Source organism: Bos javanicus, chromosome 19, assembly GCF_032452875.1.
Source record: "Bos javanicus breed banteng chromosome 19, ARS-OSU_banteng_1.0, whole genome shotgun sequence".
NCBI classification, from domain to species: domain Eukaryota; kingdom Metazoa; phylum Chordata; class Mammalia; order Artiodactyla; family Bovidae; genus Bos; species Bos javanicus.
The window spans coordinates 59,569,850-59,594,726 of record NC_083886.1 but is presented as its reverse complement, the minus strand read 5'-3'; the positions used below and the strand labels follow the sequence as shown (position 1 = coordinate 59,594,726).

The 24,877-nt window shown below is 58.2% G+C and overlaps 1 protein-coding gene and 1 long non-coding RNA gene across 3 annotated transcripts in view; one reads left to right on the top strand and one right to left on the bottom strand.

The window, feature by feature from the left end:
- The window catches only part of SDK2 (sidekick cell adhesion molecule 2), a 264,287-nt gene that overhangs the window by 10,686 nt on the left and 228,724 nt on the right, over positions 1-24,877 (bottom strand). For both annotated transcript variants that reach the window (XM_061392947.1, XM_061392949.1), the window contains 9 exons: positions 24,595-24,696; positions 24,324-24,439; positions 17,549-17,735; positions 14,593-14,730; positions 11,627-11,788; positions 8,774-8,899; positions 5,733-5,897; positions 4,218-4,358; positions 3,816-3,954 (listed from right to left, as the gene is read on the bottom strand). In XM_061392947.1, the coding sequence (XP_061248931.1) occupies positions 3,816-3,954; positions 4,218-4,358; positions 5,733-5,897; positions 8,774-8,899; positions 11,627-11,788; positions 14,593-14,730; positions 17,549-17,735; positions 24,324-24,439; positions 24,595-24,696 (1,276 nt within the window). The remainder of the gene's footprint in view (positions 1-3,815; positions 3,955-4,217; positions 4,359-5,732; positions 5,898-8,773; positions 8,900-11,626; positions 11,789-14,592; positions 14,731-17,548; positions 17,736-24,323; positions 24,440-24,594; positions 24,697-24,877) is intronic.
- LOC133232944 (uncharacterized) lies at positions 4,356-6,585 on the top strand. The gene is made up of 3 exons (XR_009731513.1): positions 4,356-4,465; positions 5,101-5,180; positions 6,108-6,585. It is a non-coding gene; the product is annotated as an uncharacterized LOC133232944 (long non-coding RNA).

Here is a 24,877-nt window from a genome sequence, read left to right as displayed (position 1 = left end):
AGACCCGGGGAGAGTGGGGGACAGGGGGGAGACTGGGGAGAGTCGGGGCTGAGGGGAGACCCGGGGAGGGTGGAGGGCTGAGGGGAGACCTGGGGAGAGTGGGGGGCTGAGGGGAGACCTGCGGAGGGTGGGGGGCAGGGGGGGCAGGTGGCCCTCTGCGGGACCCTCTGTCTCTCCTTACTGTGTCTGCGTTTTGACAGGCCTGGGCCCTGGGGCGCAGGGCCTCGGGCTGGAGACCCCAGGGCAGGTATGTATGTGTGTGTGTGTGTGTGTGTGTGTGTATGTCCCTAGGGCTTGTAGGCCTAGCAGCAACCTCCCAGTGGGTGTGTGTCTAAGTGTGTGTGTGTATCTGTATGTGCGTCTGTGTGTGTGTGTGTCTCTAGGGCGTGTGTATCTGTGTGTCTGTGTGTGTACCTGTGAGTGTCTATGTGTGTGTCTATGTGTGTCTGTGTGTCTATGTGTGTGTGTGTCTGTGTGTGTCTATATGTGTGTGTGAGTCTATGTGTGTCTGTGTGTCTGTGTGTGTGTCTCTGTGTGTCTGTGTGTCTGTGTGTGTGTGTGTCTATGCGTGTCTGTGTGTGTCTGTCTGTGTGTGTCTATGTGTCTTTGTGTCTGTGTGTGTGTGTGTGTGTCTATGTGTGTGTGTCTATGTGTGTCTGTGTGTGTGTGCGTGTATCTTGTGAGTCTGTGTGTCTGTGTGTGTGTCTATATGTGTGTGTGTGTATGCGTGTGTGTATGTGTGTGTGTCTATGTATGTCTGTGAGTCTGTGTGTCTGTGTGTCTGTGTATGTGTGTCTGTGTCTGTGTGTGTCTGTCTGTGTGTGTGTCTATGTGTGTGTCTCTGTGTGTCTATGTGTGTGTGTGTCTGTGTATGTGTGTGTCTATGTGTGTCTGTGTGTGTGTCTATGTGTGTCTGTGTGTGTGCATGCGTGTATCTTGTGTGAGTCTGTGTGTGTCTGTGTGTGTGTCTATATGTGTCGATGTGTCTGTGTATGTGTGTGTGTGTCTATGTGTGTGTGTGTGTCTATGTGTGCGTGTGCGTGTATCTTGTGTGAGTCTGTGTGTGTCTGTGTGTGTGTGTCTATATGTGTCTGTGTCTGTGTATGTGTGTGTGTCTATGTGTGTGTGTGTCTATGTGTGTCTGTGTGTGCATGCGTGTATCTTGTGTGAGTCTGTGTGTGTCTGTGTGTGTGTCTGTACGTGCTGATGTGTCTGTGTATGTGTGTGTCGATGTGTGTGTGTGTGTGTCTGTGTCTGTGTATGTGTGTTGTGTGTGGATGTGTTTGTGTGTGTCTATGTGTGTCTGTGTGTGTGTGTACGTGTATCTTGTGTGAATCTGTGTGTGTGTGTGTGAGTCTATGTGTGTGTGTGTGTCTATGTGTGTCTGTGTCTGTGTGTGTGGATGTGTGTGTGTGTGTCTATGCGTGTCTGTGTGTGTGTACGTGTATCTTGTGTGAATCTGTGTGTGTGTGTGTGAGTCTGTGTGTGTCTATGTGTGTCTGTGTGTGTGTGTGTCTCTAGGCCTTGTAGGCCCAGGACCAGCCTCCCACACCGGCTCAGGCACTGGGGCGCTGGGGAGGCTGCACCCTGCTTCTCCAGTGGTGCTCCCAAGGCCCCAGGCAGGGGAGGCTTGGCAGTGAGCATTACACAGCGTTTCTGGGCCACACGGAGACCCTGGCACTGAAATCTCAGGTGAGGTCTGGACACCTGCCCTGCAGACAAGCTCCCCAGGTGACTCTCAAACTCACAAGGGGAGCTCTAGAGAGTGGATGCCGAGGGTCGGGGGAGAAAAGAGGCACACAGCCTCCTTCCTTCCACGTCTGCTTGGAGACCAGAGACAGGCCAAGGCCTGCCCTACCTTCGAAAAACCAGCCCTGGAGAAAGCTGTGCGCTTCCCGGGGAGTGAGAGGCCAGCCGGCTCTGAGTCATCTCAGACACCCAGGACAGGCGCCTCGGGCGCTCCACCTGCTGCGGGGTGTGTGAGAGCTGGGGGGCTGGGCTGGGGGCCACGCAGGCTCCCAGAGGCCCTGGGCAGGTGGCTGGGGTCCCCCATGACTCTGCCTTACTCATGTCTTCCCAGGAAGGGGTGCCAGGGGGCCCTGCCCAGCGCCCGATGCCCCATGATCGGGCCCGTCGGCTCCAGGAAACCTTCATAGCACAGAGGCCCTGAACCCCAGCGGCCCCGCCCGAGCCGGAGGTGGCTTCCTGCTGAAATGCCGCTCTAAGAACAGCCTGGTGGCCGGTGACCGTGTCAGAAGCAATACCCCTGCCACCTCCAACCCCTTGTACCGTATCTGTGTGGATTTTATGCCAATCAACAAAGCTGCATCTTTAAGCTACTTAGAAACAGCAGAGCTAGCAGCAGCATCACTAGACGAGACAGGCAGACACAGGACACCAACAGGAGCGGGGAGATGGGGGGCCAGGCTAACACCGTCTTGGCGACACACGCTGTGCCTGGGTCAGGCCTCAGGAGCCTGGGGATGGTTTGGGGCACGTGGGATTTCTGTGTGTACACAGTGATGGAGGGGACACACAGGGGCCGTGGTGTGTGTACACTGGGGGTGTGAGAGGCGGGCGAAGCCAGCCTGTGGGTGAAACGCCCTCTTGTTCCATGTGGCAGGGCCCTGGAGCCAGCCTGGCGGGGCCACGGTGGCCATGCTGGGCCCGCCACCACGGCCTCAAATGGCTCTTTCTTTGGAAAGCTGGCTTTGGCGGGAGATGAGAGCTCGGCCTGGCTGGCCTGTGCACCCCTCCCGCTGGAAGTCCTCCTGCTGAACACACACGTCGCCTCTTCCTTTCAGGACCAGACAGAGGGAACCTTTGTGAGCTGGCCCTGGGAGAGGCATCCCCTCAGTTCCGTGGGCACCTCCGATGAGCCGGGAATGTTAACGGGGCCGAGGCTGGAGCCCCTGAGCTGCAGCCCCAACCTCTTCTTCATGCTCTTCATGCAGCCTGGTGGGCCACAGTGGGTGGGGCTAGCAGGGGCCCTGGGTGGAGAGGAGTCAGGCGAATATAGGAGCTGGTGCAGCCTGGTCCCCTCCTGGTTGGCTCTTCTTGGATGCTGCCTTTTGAGGACAATGTGGGGTGTATAGACTTCAAGGGTGGGTGGGAGAAAACTGACTATGGCCACAGAGGGTGTGAGCAGGTGCCTGGGGAGAGGGCATCCCCTCTTTCTAGAACGGGAAGGTCAGGCGAAGGCAGAAGCAGTCATGGGGGACTCCTGGCAGCTCTTGAGTGTGTCTGCCCAGCCCACTTTCACTGGGTGCCTCTCACCTTTCGGGCCAGTGGCTATCAGGGCTTCAGGCCTGTACCAGGAGCACTTGGCCCCAAACAGCAGTTAGTGGTTTGCAAAGTCGTGCAAACGATTTGCATCCTGCTGTGGCTGGCAGACACCCTCTGTCCCCAGCTCCTCGTGACTTTCTCCCCAGCCCGCTGTGGAGCTGCCTGGGCTCGGCTCTCTCTGCCTAGTGACCATTCCTAGCGAATGCCGCTTCCAGGGGGGCTGCCCTGGTGGCGCAGTGGTAAAGAATCCACCTGCCGATGTAGGAAATGCGGGTTTGATCCCTGGGTCAGGAAGATTCCCCTGGAGGAGGAAATGGCAACCCACTCCAGTATCCCTGCCAGGGAAATTGCATAGACAAAGGAGCCTGGTGGGCTAATCCATGCGGTCACAAAGAGTCGGACACAACCGAGCAACTGAGCGTGCTGCTTCCAGGACGAGGTGAAGCCAGCTGCATGCTGCCTGCCCTGTGGCCCGGGCGATGCTGGCCCCACCTCCACCCGCCCGGCACCCCATGCAGAGAGCCCACTACCTTGTATACAGGCCATTCTTTCGGCAGAAGGAGTTCTTGACAGAGAGTCGTCGGTTGTTGAGTTCCAGGGCAGGAAAACTGCTCTCATCCAAACTCATCATCTCGCCATGGCCCAGCGCACCAGTCTTGGTACTGTTGCCTGGGGAGGGCAGAGATTGACATCCATCACGCACTCCATCCTTTTAGACCGCGTGGCCCCTTTCCCCTATGGCTGGGCTGCCCCCTCTTTCTTTTGTTAGGGTTTAAACCAAAACTGGAGATGGAGATTGTGAGACTGTGTGTAGGAACCCTAGGAGACCCCCACCCCCATCAGAGCGGCTGCTTTTCCAGGAGAGACCTCCCCCACACCACCTTTGCCGAAAAGGGAGATGGTCCCGAGAAAGTCCCATCCAGCCAGCTCACCTGCGTCTGTCTTCTTAGCATACTTCTTGCTCTGGCCTCGGATGATGAGCACAAAGACGAGGAGCAGGATGAAGATGAGGCCAACAAGTGCGATGACCACCAAGAACCACCACTCCTCGTAGAAGGGGTTGGCTTTCTGGGCTGGAGCATGGAGTGGGCGTCAGGTCCGTGGTGCTCAGACCTGTCCTGCCTCCAAGCCTGTGGCTCCAGCTAGGACCCTACCACCTGCTCTCACATTTTACGGGCAGGTGAGTCTGTGCCCTCAGAACGAGGTAGAATCTTGGGTTGGTAGGGATGGTTTCATCTCAAGGGCCAGCTCTGGTTTATCAGTAAAGGGGCTGCCTGGAGGGCTGGTTTGAGAAAGGGCTGAGGCCATTTCTAGACTGATTGATTAGTGATGTCTGCTAAAAATACAGGCGGAAGAGTGAGTTGAGGAGGTTTCTCGACTCCTGAGTGCTGGGATTGATTAGTGATGTCTGCTAAAGATACAGGAGGAAGAGTGAGTTGAGGGGGTTTCTCGACTCCTGAGTGCTGGGATTGATTAGTGATGTCTGCTAAGCACACAGGAGGAGCAGGGCCTGTGCGCTTGCTATTTTTTCTTATTTTTCCTTGCCACTTACGGCCCAGGGGCTACCTTGGTAGATGTCAATGTGTGCTAGAAAGGTGCTTGCCTGGCCTGTGGTGTGCCTGGGACAGTTTCTCTCCCAAGGTTCAGTAGGGACAGAATCTTTTCTGGTAGGCGGGAGGGTGGACATGAGCAGGTCTTCAGAAAGGCTCCTCCAGGGAGACTCCCCTTCTTTCAAAGCCGCCAGGACTGTGCTCCCTGCATGGGGCTGGTACTAATCCGCGCTGCTGACTGAGGGGGCGGGCTCTTCTATTTCAGACTTGAAGTGCTGACTTCCTGTCATTTGGTTCTATCAATCAGGCCAAGGGCAAAAGCATATGGCTTCTGAAACTGGCCCAGTGAGTAGAAACTTTGAAAGCTATTCCTGTCTCGGGAAGTGCCTATTAAAAGTGATCAGATGTGGGTCCGTGGCTTTCAATACTGGTCGTCTGTGAGCTCGGAGGTGATGGGAAGAGAAAGGCAGGAAGGAAGGGCTAGGGATGGAGTCCTGCCCTCGCAGAATGCTGCTCGCTCAGGCCTGAGCTTCACAGGCTCCAGGCTCTATGTTGGGGGGTGGTTTCCATGGATACACAGTGTATGACCCAATGCCCTCGGATTTCCTGGGTGATAAGCCCATGGAAGCTACCATCTTGGTCCCACTGATTCATCCTCAAGCCCACTGGGCCCGCTGCCCAGGGCTTCTGGAGTCCTTGGAAAGGAACTCCCAAGACCTCTGCCCCCCAGCTCCTTCCGGAGTTGAAGGCTGACCTGGGCCCCAGCCCAGGGATCTTGGCTTCGGAGAACTGAGAGGACAATGCCTTCTGGGTCCCCAGACCAGTGCCTCTGGGGCTGCTGCCTCTCCTCCCTCGCCCCTTCCCCAGACCCCCCACCCCTCATGCTGTAGGTGGTACCTGGTACAGACTGGGAGGGGCTGCTGGGGGTCCCGAAACCGTAGTCATTGACTGCGATGACCCGGAAGTCGTAGCTCACACCTGGCTTGAGGATGTCCATGCTGAATGTGTAGGACGTGACCTCCTTGGGGATGTCTTTGATGAGAATGTCCCAGAGCCCCTCATCTGCGGGAGGACAGAGAGGGAGGCACCTGCTGGGAGGGGGCAGTCTGCCTGACCTTAACCGGTGCTCCCGGACCCCAGGCCTGTTGGGCCTGCCCCCTTGACACCGAATCCCCCGTGCTTGGCGCTGAGTAGGTCCTCAGGAGATACTTTTTACAAGTATCTGACCCTTTTATTCTTTTTTTTATACTTTAATTAATTAATTAATCCCAGCCATGACTGCAAGGAAATCCAACCAGTCCATCCCAAAGGAAATCAGTCTTAAACTGGAAGGACTGATGCTTGAATTGGAAGGACTGATGCTGAAGCTGAAGCTCCAATACTTTGGCCACCTGATGCTAAGAACTGACTCACTGGAAAAGACCCTGATGCTGGGAAAGATTGCAGGCAGGAGGAGAAGGGGACGACAGAGGATGAGATGGTTGGATGATATCAATGACTTGATGGACATGAGTTTGAGTAAGCTCCAGGAGTTGGTGATGGACAGGGAGGCCTGGTGTGCTGCAGCCCATGGGGTCGCAAAGAGTTGGACACGACTGAGCGACTGAGCTGAACTGATGCCATGCAGCCTGTGAGATCTTAGTTCCCTGACCAGGGATTGAAGCCAGATCCTGGCTGAGTCCTAACCACTGGACCACCAGGAACTTCCTCTCCCTCTTTTTAATTAAAATCTCTGCAAAATATTGAAAAATGTATCATAAGTGGAAAACTTTTTAACACCCAATCCAACTCCACCGTCCAGTGAAAGAGCCTCCCCATCCAGCACTTTGTGTAAAATAAAATCTATAGATTCATTTCCCACGACAGTAAAAAGTGCTGGCCAGCAGGCTTTTAAGAGGCTGCCTAATATGCTATCATGAGTCCCAGGTGGCTCAGATGGTGAAGAATCTGCTCGCGATGCAAGAGACCTGGGTTTGTTCCTTGGGTTGGGAAGATCCCCTGGAGAAGGGCACAGCGACCCCCTCTAGTACTCTTGGCTGGAGAATCCCAGGGACAGAGGAGCCTGGCGGGCTACAGTCCATGGGGTCACAGAGTCAGACACGACTGAGTGACTAGGCACACTGTTCTATCATGAAGGTAGGCTCTCCTTTTCTTGGGCTTCCCTGGTGGCTCAGACGGTAAGAATCCGTCTGCGATGCAGGAGACCAAGGTTCTATCCTTGGGTCTGGAAGATCCCCTGGAGAAGGAAATGGCAACCCACTCCAGTATTTGTGCCTGGAGGATCCCATGGACAGAGGAGCCGGATGGGCTACTGTTCTTGGGGTGGCAGAGTTGGACACGACTGAGCGACTAACACTTTCACTTTCACTTAGCCAGGCCCCTATTTTTCTGCTCCCTTTCCACAAAAGCCACACAGGGTAGTGTTCCTGCCTGCGGTCTGCCCCTCCTTGACCCCCACGCAGGAACAAATGATGTGGCCAGACCACAAGCTCGGGAGCGAAACGCTGTGGCTCCGGCCTGCAGCCCCAGGACTTAGCTGATGTGCAGCATGGGTCCCATGGGTCCCAAATGTCAGGTGGGTCCCTCCCTGGTCTGCAGAACGTGGCTTCTTATGTCTAGTCGGTTCTGCCCAAACCAAGCACAGCGGTGCAGGGGGAGCTGAAGATGAGGGCGATTTCACCCTCAGAATGAGGAATCTGTGCCCCCAGCCTTCAAGGGGTCCTGGCCTGATCCTTCCTCTTATGCTCTGCCCTTGACCACAACTATGTGGACCGAGTCACGGCCCCCAAACCCAGAACACCAGGTCCCACGCTGGGCCTCCCAGGGAACGCTGGAAAATCCACAGGGCTGAAGTCCTGGGCCAACATTCCACAGCCTGGCACCCCGGCAGGCCAACTTGGATGGAAAAAACAGGCTCCAGGCCCTGGATGGGAGAAGCAGGAGGTGGTCTCCCGGCCAAGTCAGCAGCCTGGAGGGCCAGGGAGGGACCATCTGGAGTGGGGAGGAAGCCAAGGCTGCCTGTATGTTCCGGCTACACGTTGGATCTGAGCTGCTGGACATAATAGCTGTTTACATGATATTTGCGACTGCAATTATTAGCCCAAGATTGAGGCAATGACTGGGTGCTGGCGGCTTCCTGGAACTTCTGGAGTGAATTATTTGCTATCGAGATGATTAGCGCTCAGCCACCCTGCAGTACTAACCATGTCGCTGGGATGTGCCAATGGCCCCATTAGGAGTATTAGCTCCTAAGATGCCAGCTTCCCAATTAGTATTTGCTGCTTGTGCGGGAGCAACACAGTCTTCTTTTTTCCTTTCTTTCTCAACTTGGGTTACCTAGTCACACATCCATGGAACATCGAGAACAAGCCTCCAGCCTGCACTAACTCCGGCACCTCTGATGAATTGGAAACCCAGCAACGGAGGGAGCTGGCCGAGGGCGGGAGCTCCTGGGGGCAAGAGGAGCCCAAGAGGCCGCCGCGGGTGTCGCTGTGACCCATCAGCGACTTATCCAGCCGCTCCTAATGCCTTCAGAGGGTCTCGTGATTCGATTTCAGGCTTGAGAGGAGAGCCCGGGACGTGATAGGAACTGTGGCGAGAGCCGGGATGCAGAGATGGCACTCAAAGGGGCGCTGGTTCTCCAGGGGACGGCCAGCCTCCTGGTGGGCTTTGGTCAGTGAGGTCACGTGGAGGCAGTGGGCGTTTAGCCAACAGGGGCCCAAACCTTCGTTCCTCTGGCTTCTTGGATGACCCCCCCGACTCGAGCTGGTCCTCACCCGGCGATAAACCCTGTTCTCCAGGGCCTCCAGGGTGAGCCTTAACTAGGGTGCGAGTCCCGTGTCCCACTCACCACAGGGGCCCTCCTCGCTTCCCCCTGGCAGAGCACAAGCACCCTGTCATGCGATGACCCCCAGCCGCCTCAGCCCGGGTGAACGTACCTGAAGGCCGAGCCTCGAGGACGTAGCGGGTGATGGGCCCTTTGCCTGGGTCTCCACTGGACCAGTGAATAGCAATGGCCGAGCTGTACCGCACAATGATGGGCACTCCAGGCGGGCCGGGGGCACCTGTACACACACACACACACACACACACACACACACACGGTGAGCAAGGGGATGCCCCAGAGCGGGGCCATGTGCCCCACCCATCTCCCTGAGCTCCAGCGCGAGGACCCGAGTACAAAACCCCGGCCAGGGTGTCCGGAACCCCTCCACGTGCCATGCCCCCGAGGAGCGTGTCCTGGCCAGGCCTGAAGGACCTGACTTACTCTCCGCCAGGTCACCCACAGCCCCTGCCTTCCAGGAGAGGATGTAGGGAGATGCCACAAAGGCCCCCAGCTGCACTGCCTCTAAGGGCGAGGCCAGAGAGGAAGCCGAGGCCGCAGGAGGATCCGGGGCCTCTGCCACCACGAGGAGGGAGGAAGGACCCAGCCCTGCCCCTGGGACGGGCTCTCTGGGGTGACAGGTGCCTCAGGGGCTGCTGGGGGGCCCAACCCCAGGGCCCAGAGCAGGAGGGAGGAGCTGGGTCTGTAGGCAGAGGACTGAGCGAGCCTGCTGTGTCCACAGAGCGTCCTGAGTCCCTTCCTGTCCGGGAGCCCTGCCGTGCTGGCTCCCAGGGCCCCCAGGGCCCCGGCCTGCTGATCCCCATGCGCCTGGAGCCCCGCCTCCTGGGAGCCTGGACACAGCAGGTGCTTCCTCCATGTCTGCGGGATGGGACAGTACCAGGCAGCGGGGTGTGGGCGGCAGGCTGGCCTGGGGCCCCTGTGGACGCCTTGGGGGAAGGAGCCGAGAGCCCAGCTTCAGACTGAAGCGCCTCCAGGCCCTGAGGGAGGTGACCGGCCAGAGGGCAGGCAGGCGAGGGGCTCACCTCCTGAGCCTGGTGGCCCACGGCCCAGCCCTGCCCACGGCCTCGGAGGGCCTCAGAGCCTGCCCGCCTGCCTTCCTTCCTTCCTTCCTCCCTTCCTGCACCAGCATCCTGCCCACAGCCCAGGGCAAAGGTGGAGGGCTGGCGGGTGTGGGATGCTGCCCAGGCGGGTGTGAGCGGTGGGGCGGGGCTCCCAGCACCCCGGGCTCTCATTCTCTCCAGGGCAGAACCTAGGGCGGAGTGGAGCTGTCTCCAGACTAGAAGCTTCCAGCCTGCCCACGGAGCTGGCCTGGAGGGAAGAGGGTGCCGGGCCGCACGTCCACTGACCCCTCCTCCAGTGGGCGCAGTGCGGAGCTTTCTCAGAGCCCCTCCCCACTCCTCCGCACTTCCTCCCCGCTCCCCCAAACCCTGACACTTCTGGGCTCAGGTTAGAACACAGTGTTCTCCAGGCAGGCCTCTCCAGGCCCCCCGCCCCTGCTCTGTCCTCCTGGTCTCCTGCCAGCTCCCTTCCTGCTTTTGTTTCCCTGGGAAGCGGCTCAGGTGAGAGGCGCCCGCCTGCCCGGGGAGGGCCTGGGGGCAGGTGGAGGGCAGGGGGAGGCAGCTCCCTGGCAAGCTGCCTGCTGCGGCCCCTGCAGGCTGTGTTCCAACCCTGGGAGCCTTGGGAGCCAGCCTGCCCTTCTTCAGACCAGAGGTGGGGAGAAAGCACCCAGTAAGAAAGTGAAGGGCGGCCGCCTGGAACCTGCTCCCACTGGGCAGCAGAGGCCGCCCGGCCGGGTCAGCACCTCCCAGCTCAGGGAGGTGGGCAAGGAGGACGGGGAGGAGGGGCTTCAGGGGGAGGCTGGTGGGGCTGTGTACATTCTCGGTGGGGGCAGGGGGACAGGAATGCAGAGAGTCTGCGAGGCAACATCTACATCAGGAGAGGACATCCTGCATGAAAGAGGCCCCGGGGGGCTAAGCCTCAGCCTCAAGAAGAAGAGTTCCCCCAGCCTGAGGACGACTCCAGGGAGGGTCACAAAGTCCAAACTAAGCTACTCTTTCCTTCCTGGTCCCCAGTGCTCCCCGTCACCCCGGGCCCAGTGCACAGGGCCTGGCCTGCCCCCTAACGCTGCCCCTCTGTCCCCTGTCTAGGGGGCATGCGGCCGGCAGGCCTCCCTGGACCCGGTCCCAGGCCTGCAGACCCCCAGAGCCCTGGTTCTCACAGCAGGTACCAGAGAGCCACTTGGGCTCTTTCGTTCAAATGCACATCCCAGGGATGCTCAGGGATGCTGCCTAACTTGAGCCCCAGGAATCAGCGTTATCACGAGAACCCCAGGGGTTCTGACATCAGTGTCTCCTTGAGACACGCTCTGATGACACAGGTGACCCCTGCAGCCCGGCTGGCCCTCCCTCACAGCTGGCCACCCCCCCACCCACCGCCTCAGCTGCCCTCAGAATCCTGTGGAATGCTGGTCTCTCTTCCCACGCATCCATCTAAATGCCACACCCCATGAGGTGTTCTGGAATTGCCGCCTTTGTTTATTTCATTTTTAAATTTAAAAAATTATTGTTAATTAATTTATATGGCTTCACTGGGTCTTCGTTGCGGCAGGCAGGATTTTGATCTTAGCTGCAGCATATGGACCCTCAGGTGGGGGCCTCTGAGATCTAGTTCCCTGACAGGGATGGAACCCGCTGCACTGGGAGCGAGGGGTCTTAGCCGCTGGACCATCAGGGATGTCCCCCCTTTAAGTGCCCCCTTGTCCTCCCCCATCCTTCCCCCCAGGCCCACCCCATGGTACTGCCTTGAAGTCCTCGTGGGCCTGAGAGCTCCACCAGAGACCCCGTCTTACTCAACTCTGCACCCCCAGGCACGCTCTGGATGCCCCTTTCTGACCTGGGGGGCCGCGTGTGGGGACAGCTGTCCCCAGGCCCACCCAAGGCTCCCTTACCTTCTCCAGGGCCCGTGGTGACGTTGGCTTCAATCTCAGGCCCGTAGGTGAAGGTCTTGGCTCTGATGCGGAACCTGTAGGTCATCCCCTCCGCCAGGTCCTTCACCTTCAGCCACAGGGGGCTGCTGCCCTTCACGTCCACCGTCACGATCTTACTGACCCCTGGGGAGGAAGCATGTGGCCTGTGAGAGCCACAGGCCCTGGTGGGGGAGGCCGTCGGGGAGGGAATGGTCAGCGCTGGCCAGGGGCTGCACCCCCTGGAGTCAGGCTGGGACCGGCACCCTTGACCACATGGAGTGTTTCCAAGACCGTTCTCAGAACAGAGTCCTGTAGCCTGTCCTCAAGAATATATACATTTATGCTGCCTGCTGGTCTGTGGAGTGAAAAACTATAGTGTCCTTTAGCATCTGGAGGGAAAAATCAACTATCTCGTTTAATTTAACCATCGTACCTCACACATTGGTTCCCCCACATCCCATCCCTTAGAAATCACATTCCAAGGACCATCTTTCAGGAAGTGCTTCTGTAAAGACACCGCCATCCGGAGCTGGAGGGGACACATGTGTGGCTGTACCCACAGCCCAGGACAACCTCAGATCCGGCCCGGCTCCCTCCCTCCACAGTGCCAGCGAGAGCTGGGGGCTCACGTGGCCCTCCATCAGCCACACCCACCAGGCTCTTCAGGGCCAAAGTGAGGACGCTATGGCGCCCCGAATCTTAGCTACTAGAGGGGAGGCTGGGACGGTCTCCAGGAGGTGAGAGTTTGTGCTCTGCGCCTCCCATGTCAAAGTCCTCCTGAGCGTCAGCCTCTCCGGGACCTGGTTTCATCTCCCACACCCACCGAGGAGCTGGTCACCCCAGGAGACAGACTTCGCAGCCAGCAGGCTGGCCGCAAGAGTGCAGGGCTGGCCCCGGGTTCTCCGGGCACGTCTCCTGCCCTGGCTTCAGTTTGTGCTAACGAATGAGGGTATCGACAGCATCTTAGGCAGGTGCTACAAGGTGGAAGAAAATAACCGAGCACCTGGCTGGGGGGCGGGATGAAGTCCTGATGGACAGATCGGTGGGTGCTCCAGGGGGGCTTCCCGAAGGGGTCACGAGCCTGTGGGGTCACGGGGTGGATGTGCCCTGAGACCTGGGACATGCAGTCCTGGGTACACGCCCCTCGACTTGCCGGAGCAAACTCCTCACCGGCCTGGGTCTTGGTTTTCCCTACAGGGAGCTAGGGGTGCTGTGTCCTTGTTCCCTGCATCTTAGCGAGGTCTGTTTGCTGCCGACCAGAGTCTGGGGCTGAGGCGAGAGCAGGGTGCAGGCTCACTGCTGGCCCAGCTGGGCACCGTCTCACTAGCCCAGGCAGTTCCCGTCAGTGGGCTGTCAAGGGCAGATGGGAGTCTGGAAGGCCTCGGAGGCGCCACGTGGTCCAGACGCCACTGGGCTGAGCGACAAGCAGGCGAAGGGTCCACACTTCTCCGGGTGTGGACCCCCCTAGACACAGCCCCGAGAGCCCGTCTGGCCCGTGTCTAGCCCCCAAGACCTCTGTCCTCTCCTTCCTTCCATGGGAGGAATGGCTCCTTTCCTGGGTCCCACACCTGACCACTCCTCCTCCTGGGGCCCTCCAGGCCCTGGGGAGCTGCTGACATGCAGGTGGGGGGTGGGAAGACTGAGGGCCAGTGTTCCCTGGGCTGATCCAGAAGGGCTCAGCTCCCAGGGCTCAGCCTTGTTCTGGTCGGGCTCTGCGGTCTGGGAGGGGTGGCCGGCCACACCCCCAAGGCCTCACTGGGCCCTGGAACTGGGCACAGGCCTCCCGAGGCACAGTCTCCTTCCTGCCTTTCTGACTCTGCAGCAGTGATTTCAGCTGTGGTGGGGCAGCCCCTGGGGGGCCTGGGAGGTGGGCAGGGTCCTGTCCAGGGCCTGGAGGGAGGTGTAGGGCAGGGGTTGTGGGGAGAGCTCTGAGCATTGCTCACAGGACCAGGGCTCAGGGCAGCAGGGGGCAACCTGCAGAGCCAGGGGCTGGAGCCGAGGCTCCCAGAGAGCAGCGGGGTGCAGTGACCCCCCCAGGCCTCTGCATCTGCCCAGGGAGAGGCCCCAAGGCTTTGATCAGAGTTTCAGAGGGGTTCCTGACCCCACGAAAGGCAGAGAAGAACTAACTCAGGGTCAGGTGAGTCCCTAAGGCTGAGGGATCACACGTAGGATGGAACCTTGGGGGATGGTCCATCTTTATTTTTAGCCTTTTTTTTGTTGTTGTTTAATTTTTATTCTTTAAAAAATATATTTATTTATTGGGCTGTGGGCTGTGATTCATTTGAAAAGACCCCTGATGCTGGGAAAGATTGAAGGCGGGAGGAGAAGGGGATGACAGAGGATGAGATGGTTGGATGGCATCACCAACTTGATGCATATGAGTTTGAGCAAGCTCCGGGAGTTGGTGATGGACAGGGAGGCCTGGCGTGCTGCAGTCCATGGGGTCGCAGTTCAGTCAGACTGAACTGAACTGACAGTTCTTCGTTGTGGCATGCAGAATCTCAGTTGCTGCCAGCGGCCTCTTAGTTTCAGCGTGTGGGATCTAGTTCCCCGACCAGGGACGGATCCCATGGTCCCCGCACTGGGAGCACTCTTAACTGCTGGACCCCAGGGAAGGCCCCTGGTCCGTCTCCATGATCCATCTCGGGATGCCGTATTTTGCCCAGGTGTTTTTCCTTCTTCCCCATTTCTATCCGCTGACGGGGAGAACATACTTAACAATTCTCTCCTAGAACTCAGGAGGCCGGGGCTGCTGCTCCAGTTTGCTCTCCACTTGCTGCTGTTTGACCTTGGCCCTGCCCCATCCCTGCCCTGCCTGTCTCCAGTTTATACTGGGACTGTATAAACTGTGGGAGAGGCTCATCGCTTGGACTCTGCATAGTGACGATGGAGGGGAACCATGCAGAGGGCAGGTTTGGGGAGCCCTGCTGGAAGGGGGCTGCACTCACCATCCACGGGGGTGCAGGGCTCGTACACCAGCCGGTAGCCCTCCAGGACGCCGTTGGGGAACTCCGGGGCCCCCCAGGACACGTTCACGGAGGTGGTGGTCAGCTCGCTGAACCTGACGGAGCTGGGAGCGCTGGGGGCTGGAGGGAGAGAGCAGAGGGGCTTTGTTTCCTCCCTTCTGGAAGTTCAGAGCCCTGGGTCTGGTTCCGAGGAACCAGCAGGGGCGCGTGGATCCCTGGACAAACAAGAAAGCGGGATTTCATGCAAGAGAGGGCGGGAGGGGTCGCTAGAGGGCACTGGGCCCCTCCCCTCCCTGCTGACATCCTTAGCATTCTTCTCAATGTCAGCGTCCAAGTACTAGGAGAAAACAGGATTTTGTTTTCAGAAAGTTGGAGAACTCAGGCTTCCTCCTGATAATTGGCCCTGAGAGCAGGACCCCTGGGGTCGCTGCGGTGGAGGCGGGGGAGGGGGGTGGTGGTGCCAGATCATGTTCTGCCTTCCCTGGGGGCAGGGGGGATGCCTGGGCCTCAGAGCATCAGGTGGGCATTAAACAACCAGCCCTGCCATGGACATGGCCTCTCTCTTGTCCTGGGGACCCAGGGATTATGGCCAAGAGACACCATGCTGGCTGAAGCAGCGGAACCAGGACCTGTCAACTCTCTGGAAGATATTTTCTTGGCCTGAGAACCCGACCCTGAAACCATAGGAGGGGAGAGGCCTGAGGGGGAGGACAGAGAGGAAGCGAGGGAAGCGTCCAGCCTGCAGCATCCCGAGCTGGCTCCGGGGGGCGGGGGTACGGGGTACAGCCAGGCTATTATTGTCCAGCGCCACCTCCCCACCTCCCCACCGAGCCGGGGCTGATCCTGCCGGCTTCCGCTCGGCCCGGGAGGCAGCGTCAGTGAGCCGTCTGTGAAGGGGGGAGGTCAGGTCTACAGGCCCTTCCTGCCTCCGCTCTGCGCGAGGGATGTGAGGCAGAACACTCCGTTTCGGTGACGGAAGCATTCAGGCTCCCGGGGGTCCGCATCCGGCCAATGACACTGACAGGGTGTGGTGCGGCCAGGCAGACAGACCCCCGGGAGCCTGGCGGAGGAAGGAGTATCCCTGGAGCCAGAGCCGGAACCCGAGGAGGACAATACTTGGGAACAGACTCCTCGGGGTCTCACTGTCTCTTTAAGAGAAAGATGATGGACAGAAGGGGAAGCAGCAGCTTGAGAAAGAGGCGAGGTTAGGCCCAAAGGCTTGTATTCAAATCCACGGGGAGGAAACTCCACGGCAGGCAAAGGAGGGGACTGAAGCGGTGAAGACAGCCCAGGACTAGCTCAGACATCCGGGGCTCCAGCCTCTCCTCCCCACCCCGCCCCCACCCTGCACCGACCAGCGGGGGACCGTGGGGGAGAAGCCTCACTTCCCGGGTCACCTGTGCTCATCGTGAAACGGGCCCATCCGGGGGTTCCGACAAGATCAAGTGCATACTACTGCCTGAGAAGGCGCATGAGTGTGTGATCGTGCTAAGTCACTTCAGTCGTGTCCGACTCTTTGTGACCCCGTGGACTGTAGCCTGCCAGGCTCCTCTGTCCAAGGGGTTCTCCAGGCAAGAATACTGGAGCAGGTTGCCATGCCCTCCTCCAGGGGATCTTCCCGACGCAGGGGTGGAACCCACATCTCTTACATCTCCTGCATTGGCAGGAGGGTCCTTTACCCCTAGCGCCACCTGGGAACAGCGGCTCAAGTGGCAGTGATGCCGTCTAGAGGGGTGCCCTGCATGTGTGGGCTGCAGGGCTCCCACCCCGCCCGCTCCTCCCCAGCGCTCCCCTGCAGCCTCCTAAAGGACCTCCCTGCCCCCATGAGCCTGTCCTCTATTCAGCAGCCAGAGCCATCTTTCAAAAACATAAGCCAGATCCTGTGGCCCAGCTGCTTATCCCCAACAATGGCTGCCCGTCATGCTTAGAATTAATGCCGGACTTTCTTCCGAGGCCCCCAGGCCCTCTACCCTCTGACTCTCACTCCCGGTCTCTCAAGCCTCCTGGCCTGCGCTCTGGCCTCTTGGCCCCTCCAGCCTCCAGGCCTCAGCACCTGCTGGTCCCTGGACTCGGAACACCCCCCGCCTCCAGGACTTCCCGTGACCGGCCTTGTCTTCCCACTGAAATCTCAGCCCGGATGTCAGCCGCTCAGCTGGGCCTCTACGGGCCAACCTCTCCAAAGCCATCTGTCCACCCCTTGCCTCTGCCCTGAGACCGCTCACACCGCCTGCCACCCGAGGTTAATTCCTCTAGATGCTTGTAACCAGCCAACTCCCCTGCTAGGAGGAGGGGACCTCATCAGGTTCCTTCGCTGTTGTGTCCCCCGCATCTAGCACAGCGCAGGCCCAGGGAAGGCGCTCAGTAAGTGAACAGTGGCATGATCAGAGCTGGGGAGATAAAAGCAAGTCGGGTGGGAGCAAGGCAGGGAGCAGAAGGGGGCTGGCTGGGCGCGGACTGGCTGTCGGCAAGGAGGGCTTCCGTGGGAAGATAAGGGGAGGAAGGGCTAGATGCGGGGGGCCTGGCCAAGGCTTCCTGGGGATAGCGCCTCTCTTATTCTTTTTTTTAAAATAATGTGTTTATTTATTCGGCTATGCTGGGTCTTGGCTGTGCCACTCAGGGTCTTTGATCTTTTTGGGGGCGTGCAGAATCTTTAGTTGCGGCACGTGGGATCTAGTTCCCTGACCAGGGATCGAACTCAGGCCCCCTGCATTGGGAGCGTGGAGTTATGGCCACTGGACCATCAAGGAAGTCCCAGCGCGTCTCTTCTGAGCACTCACGTCCGGGCCCCTCTGGGCGGCCGTGCTCTGCCACTCTGGAGGGCATACCCTGGGGCCTGGGGACCCAGCTCCCATCGCTCAGCTGCCTCCTCCCGCCCGTGAGCCCGGGTGCCAGGTGGGCCCCCTCGTCTCCCCATCTGCCCCTCCAGCCTCTCCCCCACCTGCTTGCTGGGTCTGGCCCCGGGTGGGGGTGCTCCGAGGCCCGTCCCCCGCGGCGTTGAAGGCTGCCACGCTGACCATGTAGGCCGTGTAGCCTGTCAGGTTCTTGAGCTTGACGCTGTTCTCGGCCAGGAAAAGCGTCTTCACCCGCTCGGTGAGGTTACGCCGCTGGGCCTCCCAGAAATAGATCTGTGGGCACAGAGGTGGCAGAGTGAGGAAGACCACGACCCAGCTTCCCCCTGCCCCTGCCTGATCCCAGGGTCGCAGACACACCTCCGCTCGAACTATCCCCACGCCTGGACCGCAGGTGAGTCACCCAGGAAATAGTACTGTTCTTGTTGTTCAGTCGCTCAGTCGTGTCTGACTCTTTGCGACCCCATGGACTGTACCCTGCCAGGCTCCTCTGTCCATGGGATTCTCCAGGCAAGAATACTGGAGTGGGTTGCCATTCCCTCCTCCAGGGGATCTTCCTGATCCAGGGATGGAACCCATGTCTCCTGCATTGGCAGGCGGGTTCTGCCTAGGAAGAACCCTGGGAAGCCTAGGAAATAGGAGTATTTAAGAGCTGCTTTACAAACCATGGTGGCTCAGAGGTAAAACATCTGCCTGCAATGCGGGAGACCTGGGTTCGATCCCTGGGTTGGGAAGATCCCCTGGAGAAGGAAATGGCAACCCACTCCAGTATTCTTGCCTGGAGAATCCCATGGACAGAGGAGCCTGGTGGGCTACAGTCCATGGGGTCGCAAAGAGTCAGACACGACTGAGTGACTTCACTCACTTTTACAAACCCTTCCAGAACCTTCGTTTTCACAGCCAATCCTTCAGTCCCTGCTAGACCGTAAACCCCATGAGGGCACAGAGCCCGAGTCTGTTGATGGCAGGCACATAAGCCCTCAGAATAGTCACTGTAGGTATAAACCAAGCAGGGCAGGTAGACTCCACCCCAGCGAAGAGGTGGGTTCAAGGGCCAGCCCATCGGCACCACCTGGGAGCTGTCCAGGGCTGCAGGGCCTGGGTGAGCTGCTGGCACACGGCAGTTTGCACAGCCCACGGTAGAAGTGGGCACGCCTGGGCTGACCCCAGGGTACCGCTGACTCGGGCAGGTGACTTCCCTGAGCTGCAGGGAAGCTGCATAGCTTCTGTATAGCCTCTGTATAGCCGAAGTCAAGGACACCCACTTCCTAGGACCAGCGTGATCAAGAGGAAAGAAGGAAGACACACGAGGCCGCAGGCAGTTTTAGTCCAGGAGCACAGCAGGTCCACAGCGCTTACAATTACATGGATCTGAAGTGCCTGGGTCCACTTCTACACGGATTTGCTTTCAACAGATCAGTCAACAGGGTCCATGGTGGGTTGTATTGGCAGATACGGAGAGCCGTCTATGAAACAATCCCCTGAGAATTCCGAGGAAGGGCTCTACTTTGTATTAACCGGGGGTTGAGAATCCCAGGGACGGGGGAGCCTGGTGGGCTGCCGTCTGGGGTCGCACAGAGTCGGACACGACTGAAGCGACTTAGCAGCAGCAGCAGCAGCAGCAGGGCTCGCTAGTGGCCAGCGAGGCCGTGCATCCTTCCCTAGTTTCAGAACTCTGCGACCAGAGCACGAGGAACGCAGGGAGCCCGAGGCCGCGGGGATTAGAGAGCATTTGGCACCACCTGCTGGCCAAAGGCGTTTCTGCATGCTCTGGGCTCAATTTCTGTTTGCCTGGAGAAAGCTCATAAAAGTGAGAAAAAGCTAATAAAACTGTCCCTGCCCGGCATGTGTGAACTGGCAGTTAGGATGCCTCAGTGCTACAAAATCCTTGTTTTTTTTCTAACCCCTCCCTTTTTTTTCTTGCTTTTTCCAGTCTTCTGACATGGGTAGATATGTGGGAGTTGAGATAGTTCCTCATTAAATCACTCGTTCATGGGTTCACTGTTTGGAAAGAATAAATGAACCCTCTTGGAGTGGATTCAAGAGAGACGGGGAAGAGGCAAGGGGGACAGACGTTTTGGGGGAGGGTTTATGCTAGAAAGGGGCCAACCGGAAAAATGGCTGCAGCAAACGTGAGGTCAGGAAGAGGCGTTCGAAAGATGGAACATGTTTCAGAGCAAGAAAAGCGAAGATGCAGGAGAGGGGGTGCCAGTTGCTGGCATCACGTTCTTGGCACGGGGGAGGGGGGTCCAGGACCCGAGCCACCTCACATCCATAAATGGGCACCCTCCGCAGGTGGGTCTGACTCGCGTGTACTGAATCCAGCAGACTTCTGTTAGATGACGATTCAATGTCATTTGTGCAAAACAGCCCAGGGACCTGAGCCTTGAGCACCCCCAGCAGGTGGCACACGGCCCGGTTGCTGTGCGGGCCGGAGGTGGCCAGGTGTCTGCAAGGAAATGGCTCCCCGGAGCACCCACATCCTTGGCTCCCTTGTGTCTTAAGCACTCAGAATCATGCCTGGCACACCTGTTGGTGATCAATAACTATTTGCTGATGGATAAACACTGTCTGTAGAAGGGAACAGGCGCGGGAATGAATTATGGTCACTACTTTCTATCTCTTATTCTCAATTCCAGGCCCGCTTTTTACAACTGGAGTATAATTGCTCTACACCGCTGTGTTAGTTTCTGCTGTCCAACCATGCGGGTCAGCTACATGTGAACGTACATCCCCTTCCTCTTGGAGCTCCCTGCCACTGACCCCTTCCCAACCCTCGAGGTCATCACAGACCATGGGGTCCCTGCCCCTTCTGGCTTCATCACAGGCGTCTTCAGCCTCAGTTAAGTCAGGTCCAAGCCCACACGTCACATCGCTGGCTGTCGCTGGAGGAAAGTCACACTTTCAGTTCACGGGCATGGCCTCGAGTGGCCGGTAAACGTGCTACACTGGTCTGGTCCACCTACTGCAATATCGCACCTCGCGGCTCCATGCCTCTCCTTCCCATCCCCGCTCCTAGCTGCGGGCCCTTCAGAGAGCACCAGAAGCCATCCTGGGAGACTCCAGACGCTCCCTTCGCCACCTGGACCACCTCCCCCGCTGTGTCCCTACCTTCTGCCTCCCTCCTGCAGCTCCCTACTGAGATGACCCCACCTTCCTGCCCTAAATCCCAGCCCCTGTCACCTCTTCCAGGGCATCACCCACCACAGCTTCCTCTCGTCCCCGAATCACGAAATTCTTCCTCTTTCCAGAACTGTTTTTATCAGCACACACACGAGTTATTCCTCCCATCTTAAAACCGCCTCTGTTGACTGTCTTTTTCCAGCCTCTACTGTATTTCGTCACTTTTCTCTAAAGCAAAACTCCTCAAAAGGGATGTCACCACTGGCTGCCTCTCCTCATTCTCTCTCGAACCCACTCCAAGCAGGCATCCCCTGCCCCGAACTTGTTATCAGAGTCACCCGTGAACTTGGCCTGTTTAATGTAATCATTCAGGGCTCTGGAAACTCCTGTAAAGGGCCAGGTAAGAAATATTTCAGGCTTTGCAGGCCCCACGGTCTCTGTGGAAGTTATTCAACTCTGCCTTGTGACTTGAAAGGAGCCAAAAGTGATCTGTAAACAGATGGGTGTGGCTGTGTGCCAATAAAACTTTATTTATAAAAACAAGTTGTGGGCGGGATTAGGCCCATGGGCTGTGGTCTGCCCATCCCTGAATCACTGCCTCCTAGGTCTCTTCTTGCTTGAGCTCTCAGGAGGGTTGGCGCATCTGCTCCCTCTCTCCTGAAAGCACAGTCTTCACGTGGGTTTTGAGAATTCGATCACTTGCTTTGGTCCTGGGGCTCAGTTTTCAGACGTCTGGTGTTCACTATCTAACCGTGTCTAATCTCCAGGCTTTCGGTACCATCTGTGTGCTGAAGGCGTTCACCACTCACACCTCCAGCCTGGAACTTCTCCCCTGGACTCCGCACCCGTGTGTCCAGCTCCCTTCAGCGTTTCCCCGTGGACATCCAACAAGCGTCTCGAGCCTCCTCCTCTGGCCCCCTCCACCTTCACTGCCTCCTTTTTTCCTGCTCTGTAACTGGAAGCTCCAGTATCCAACTGCTCGGAAATCCTTGCTGCTTTTCCTCCTGTCACATTCCACGATCAGCTCATCAGCAAATTCTGCTGGCTCTGCCCTCCGTGTGGAACCAAGAGCAAACGCTTCTCACAGCTACTGCTTGGTCTAAACCCCCATCACCTGGCGATGCCGCCAGCTCTTCGTGGTTTTGCACTTGCCCCGACGCAGACTCCCTTCAACGCAGCAGCCAGTACAAGCTTCAAAAACCCAGGTCACCCAGGTCTGTCTTCTGTCCCCAAGCCCCCCATGGCCGTCACCTCATTCAGCCAAAGCTCAGAGGGCTCCAGGTAATGCACTCCGTCATGCTGGGTCTCTCTGCTGGGCGTTGTGTGCGCCTAGCGCCCACTGAACCCAGGGCCTTTGCTCGTCAGTCCCCTTGTTACAGAACACTCTTCTCTCAGATCCACACGATTCACACCTGGCTCGCCTTCGTCTTTGCTCATGTGGCAGCTTCTCATTAAGTCTTCTCCCGAAGACCCCATTTAAAGTCCCAAACATGCCCCTTAACCTGCTTCACTCACCACCAGCTGGAGCTGCTCCTTACTTTGTGCGTCACTAGCCTTCCTCCCCTGCAGTTTAAGCTCACGCTGTCTCTGATTTAATCTCAGTATCGGGAACGCAGCGGGCACAAAATAACTACTCAATAAACACGCGTTCCTGAAAAGGCCGGCTGCACCGACCTGCCTGCCCCCACACACGTCACAGCTCACCCTGGCCTGACCACTGGCTGGTGGTGTGAGCTCATGGTTGACGTTAAGGCCGACGAGCATGGACGTTAATGCAGGGCTTGTTGTTGCTGTTTAGTCACTCAGTCGTGTCTGGCTCTTTGCGATCCCATGGACTGCAGCCTACCAGGTTCCTCTGTCCATGCAATTCTCCAGGCATGAGTACTGGAGTGGGTTGCCATTTCCTTCTTCAGGGGATCTTCCCAATGCAGGAATCAAGCCCACGTCTCTTGCACTGGCAGGCAGATTCTTTACCACTAGGGAAGTCCTAATGCAGGTCTCGGAGGCGGCAATTCTCTTTCCCTCATCAGCGTCCTTGCTTGGTTGTGATGTTCCCCTGAGCACGTGGACCTCTGCGGTGTGATGCACCACGCCCGGGCACCCACACATTTCCAGGGACCGTGCATTAACTGGAGGTGTTCACATCTCCCTAGCCTGGTGTCTGCCAAGCTAGAGCAGGCCCCGCCAGGCTCCTTTGTCGTCCCTGGGGAGGCATATGCTAGGGGCGCAATATTTAGTTCTCCCAGCTGGCGCTGCTCAGGAGCGTCATCCATCTTCAGAGCATCCTTGGCGAGACGTCTCTCCTTTTCGCTCCCGCCTTCTTCACCCCACACAGAGCCAGACTCCTATATATGGGGTCTCCAAGAGCCGTGGGACCCAGCAAGGCCCCTGCCTTTGTGGAAACTCAAGTTTCTGCCTGTGCGACCAGGGCTGAACCAAGACGCTCCTGGTGGCTCCCATCCTCACCACCTTGCCGCTACACTGGACTGCCCTCTGGAGCAACAAACCACTGCCAGGAATCAGAGCGGCGCCGGACGCTGGCGTGGGAGCCAGGCTTCAGACACGGCCACAGGCTGAGTGTCCAGCCAAGCAGCACATCGTTATTGCCATTACTGTTGCCACCTCCTCCAGAGGCTGGTGGTTCAGACGGTAAAGAATCTGCCTGCAATGAGGGAGACCTGGGCTGGGAAAATCCCTGGAGGAGGGCAAGGCTCCCCACTCCAGTATTCGTGCCTGGAGAATCCATGTGGACAGAGGAGCCTGGCAGGCTATAGTCCATGGGGTCGCAAAGAGTTGGACACAACTGAGCGACTAAGCACATCCGAGTGGCTGTGTGCCCAGTGCTTCCTCCCCACCCCCTACAGGGTGAGGGCCAGCAGACCTGGAGTTTGATGCTCTGCTGCCAGATTTTTTGGTGAGCCACTAACTTGGTGACTCACCAAGTGAGCCTCATTGAGACACTAACTTGGGACTCAGTTTCCTCATCTGTGCAATGGGTACAATCATTATACTCTACCAGTTTTAACAGGCTTTCAGGAGTCTTAAGCTAACACTGAAATGTTAGTTGCTTAGTCATGTCTAACTCTTTGTGACCCCCGTGGACTCTACCCTGCCAGGGTCCTCTGTCCATGGGATTCTTCAGGTACGAATACTGGAGTGGGTTGCCATTTCCTTCTCCAGGGTATCTTCCCGACCCAGGGATTGAACTGGGTCTCCTGCCTTGCAGGTAGATTCTTTACCATCTGAGCGACCAGGGAAGTTCTAAAGGGCTTAGCAAATACCGGAGACGAATAGAATCCTGTCATAACACACGTCATTGTCTAAAATCTAGAAATAACTTTAAACAGAGATTTCCAAGACCTTGTCCGTGGTTCTTCACTAACTGGCCATTCAGTTAGCATCCATACTGTAACTAGAGTTGGCCAAATAACCACTTCAAGGGGTCTCACATTGGCTTCGGGAGCTGGTGGGCTGGGCAAGGGTTGTAGAAGCTGTGGATCCGGATGGTACAAGCTGGGGTGTGGCCCGAGTTTCTAGCATCTGAGTGCCGCCTGCCCCAGGGACGCCGGGAGGATGGGTAGCGTTTTGCTCCAGCTGCGTGTATTTCAGTGGGTTGGATGCAAACAGCCAAGAGAGCGAGTGTAGACCCAGGACCTCTGCCCCTCACCACACCTGGGTCCCTCCCAAGCCCCGCCAGACCCTGTGTCCCCTGGACCCCCTTCCCTGCCCGAGCACCCCTACCTTGTAGCCCTGGATGTCCCCGTTCTGGCTCTCCAATGGGGGCGGCTCCCACGTCACGTCCAGCTGTGTGGCCGTGGGGCCATGGACGGCCACGTTGCGGGGCGCTGCCGTGGGCACTGGGGGGCGAGAGGGGAACCGAGTGTGCAGGGGGCCCCCAGGGAGGAGGTGCTGGGCCGGGCTGGGCCCCGAGATCCCAGACCCCCTCCTGCTGGGCTTCTCGGGGCGGGGGAGGACCGGGGAGGGAGGGGGCTGGAAGCGCAGCAGTGCTCACCTGCCTCCCCGACAAAGACCTCGTGCGGGGGGCTGGAGGGCCCCTCACCCACGGCGTTGTACACGCTCATGCGGATCTCGTAGCGCCGGTGCTTGTTCAGGTCTGGGGGCGACAGTCGGAGAGTGGAGAGACACAGAGCTCACGTCATGGAGGGCGGAGGCTGCGGGGGGCTGAGATGACGCTCCCCTGCGAGCCTGGACCCCAGAGTGCAGGCCCAGGAAAGGACAGGGAACAGCTGGGGGGGCGGCCCCCGTGGCGGGGGACGCCTTGGCTCATCCCTGGG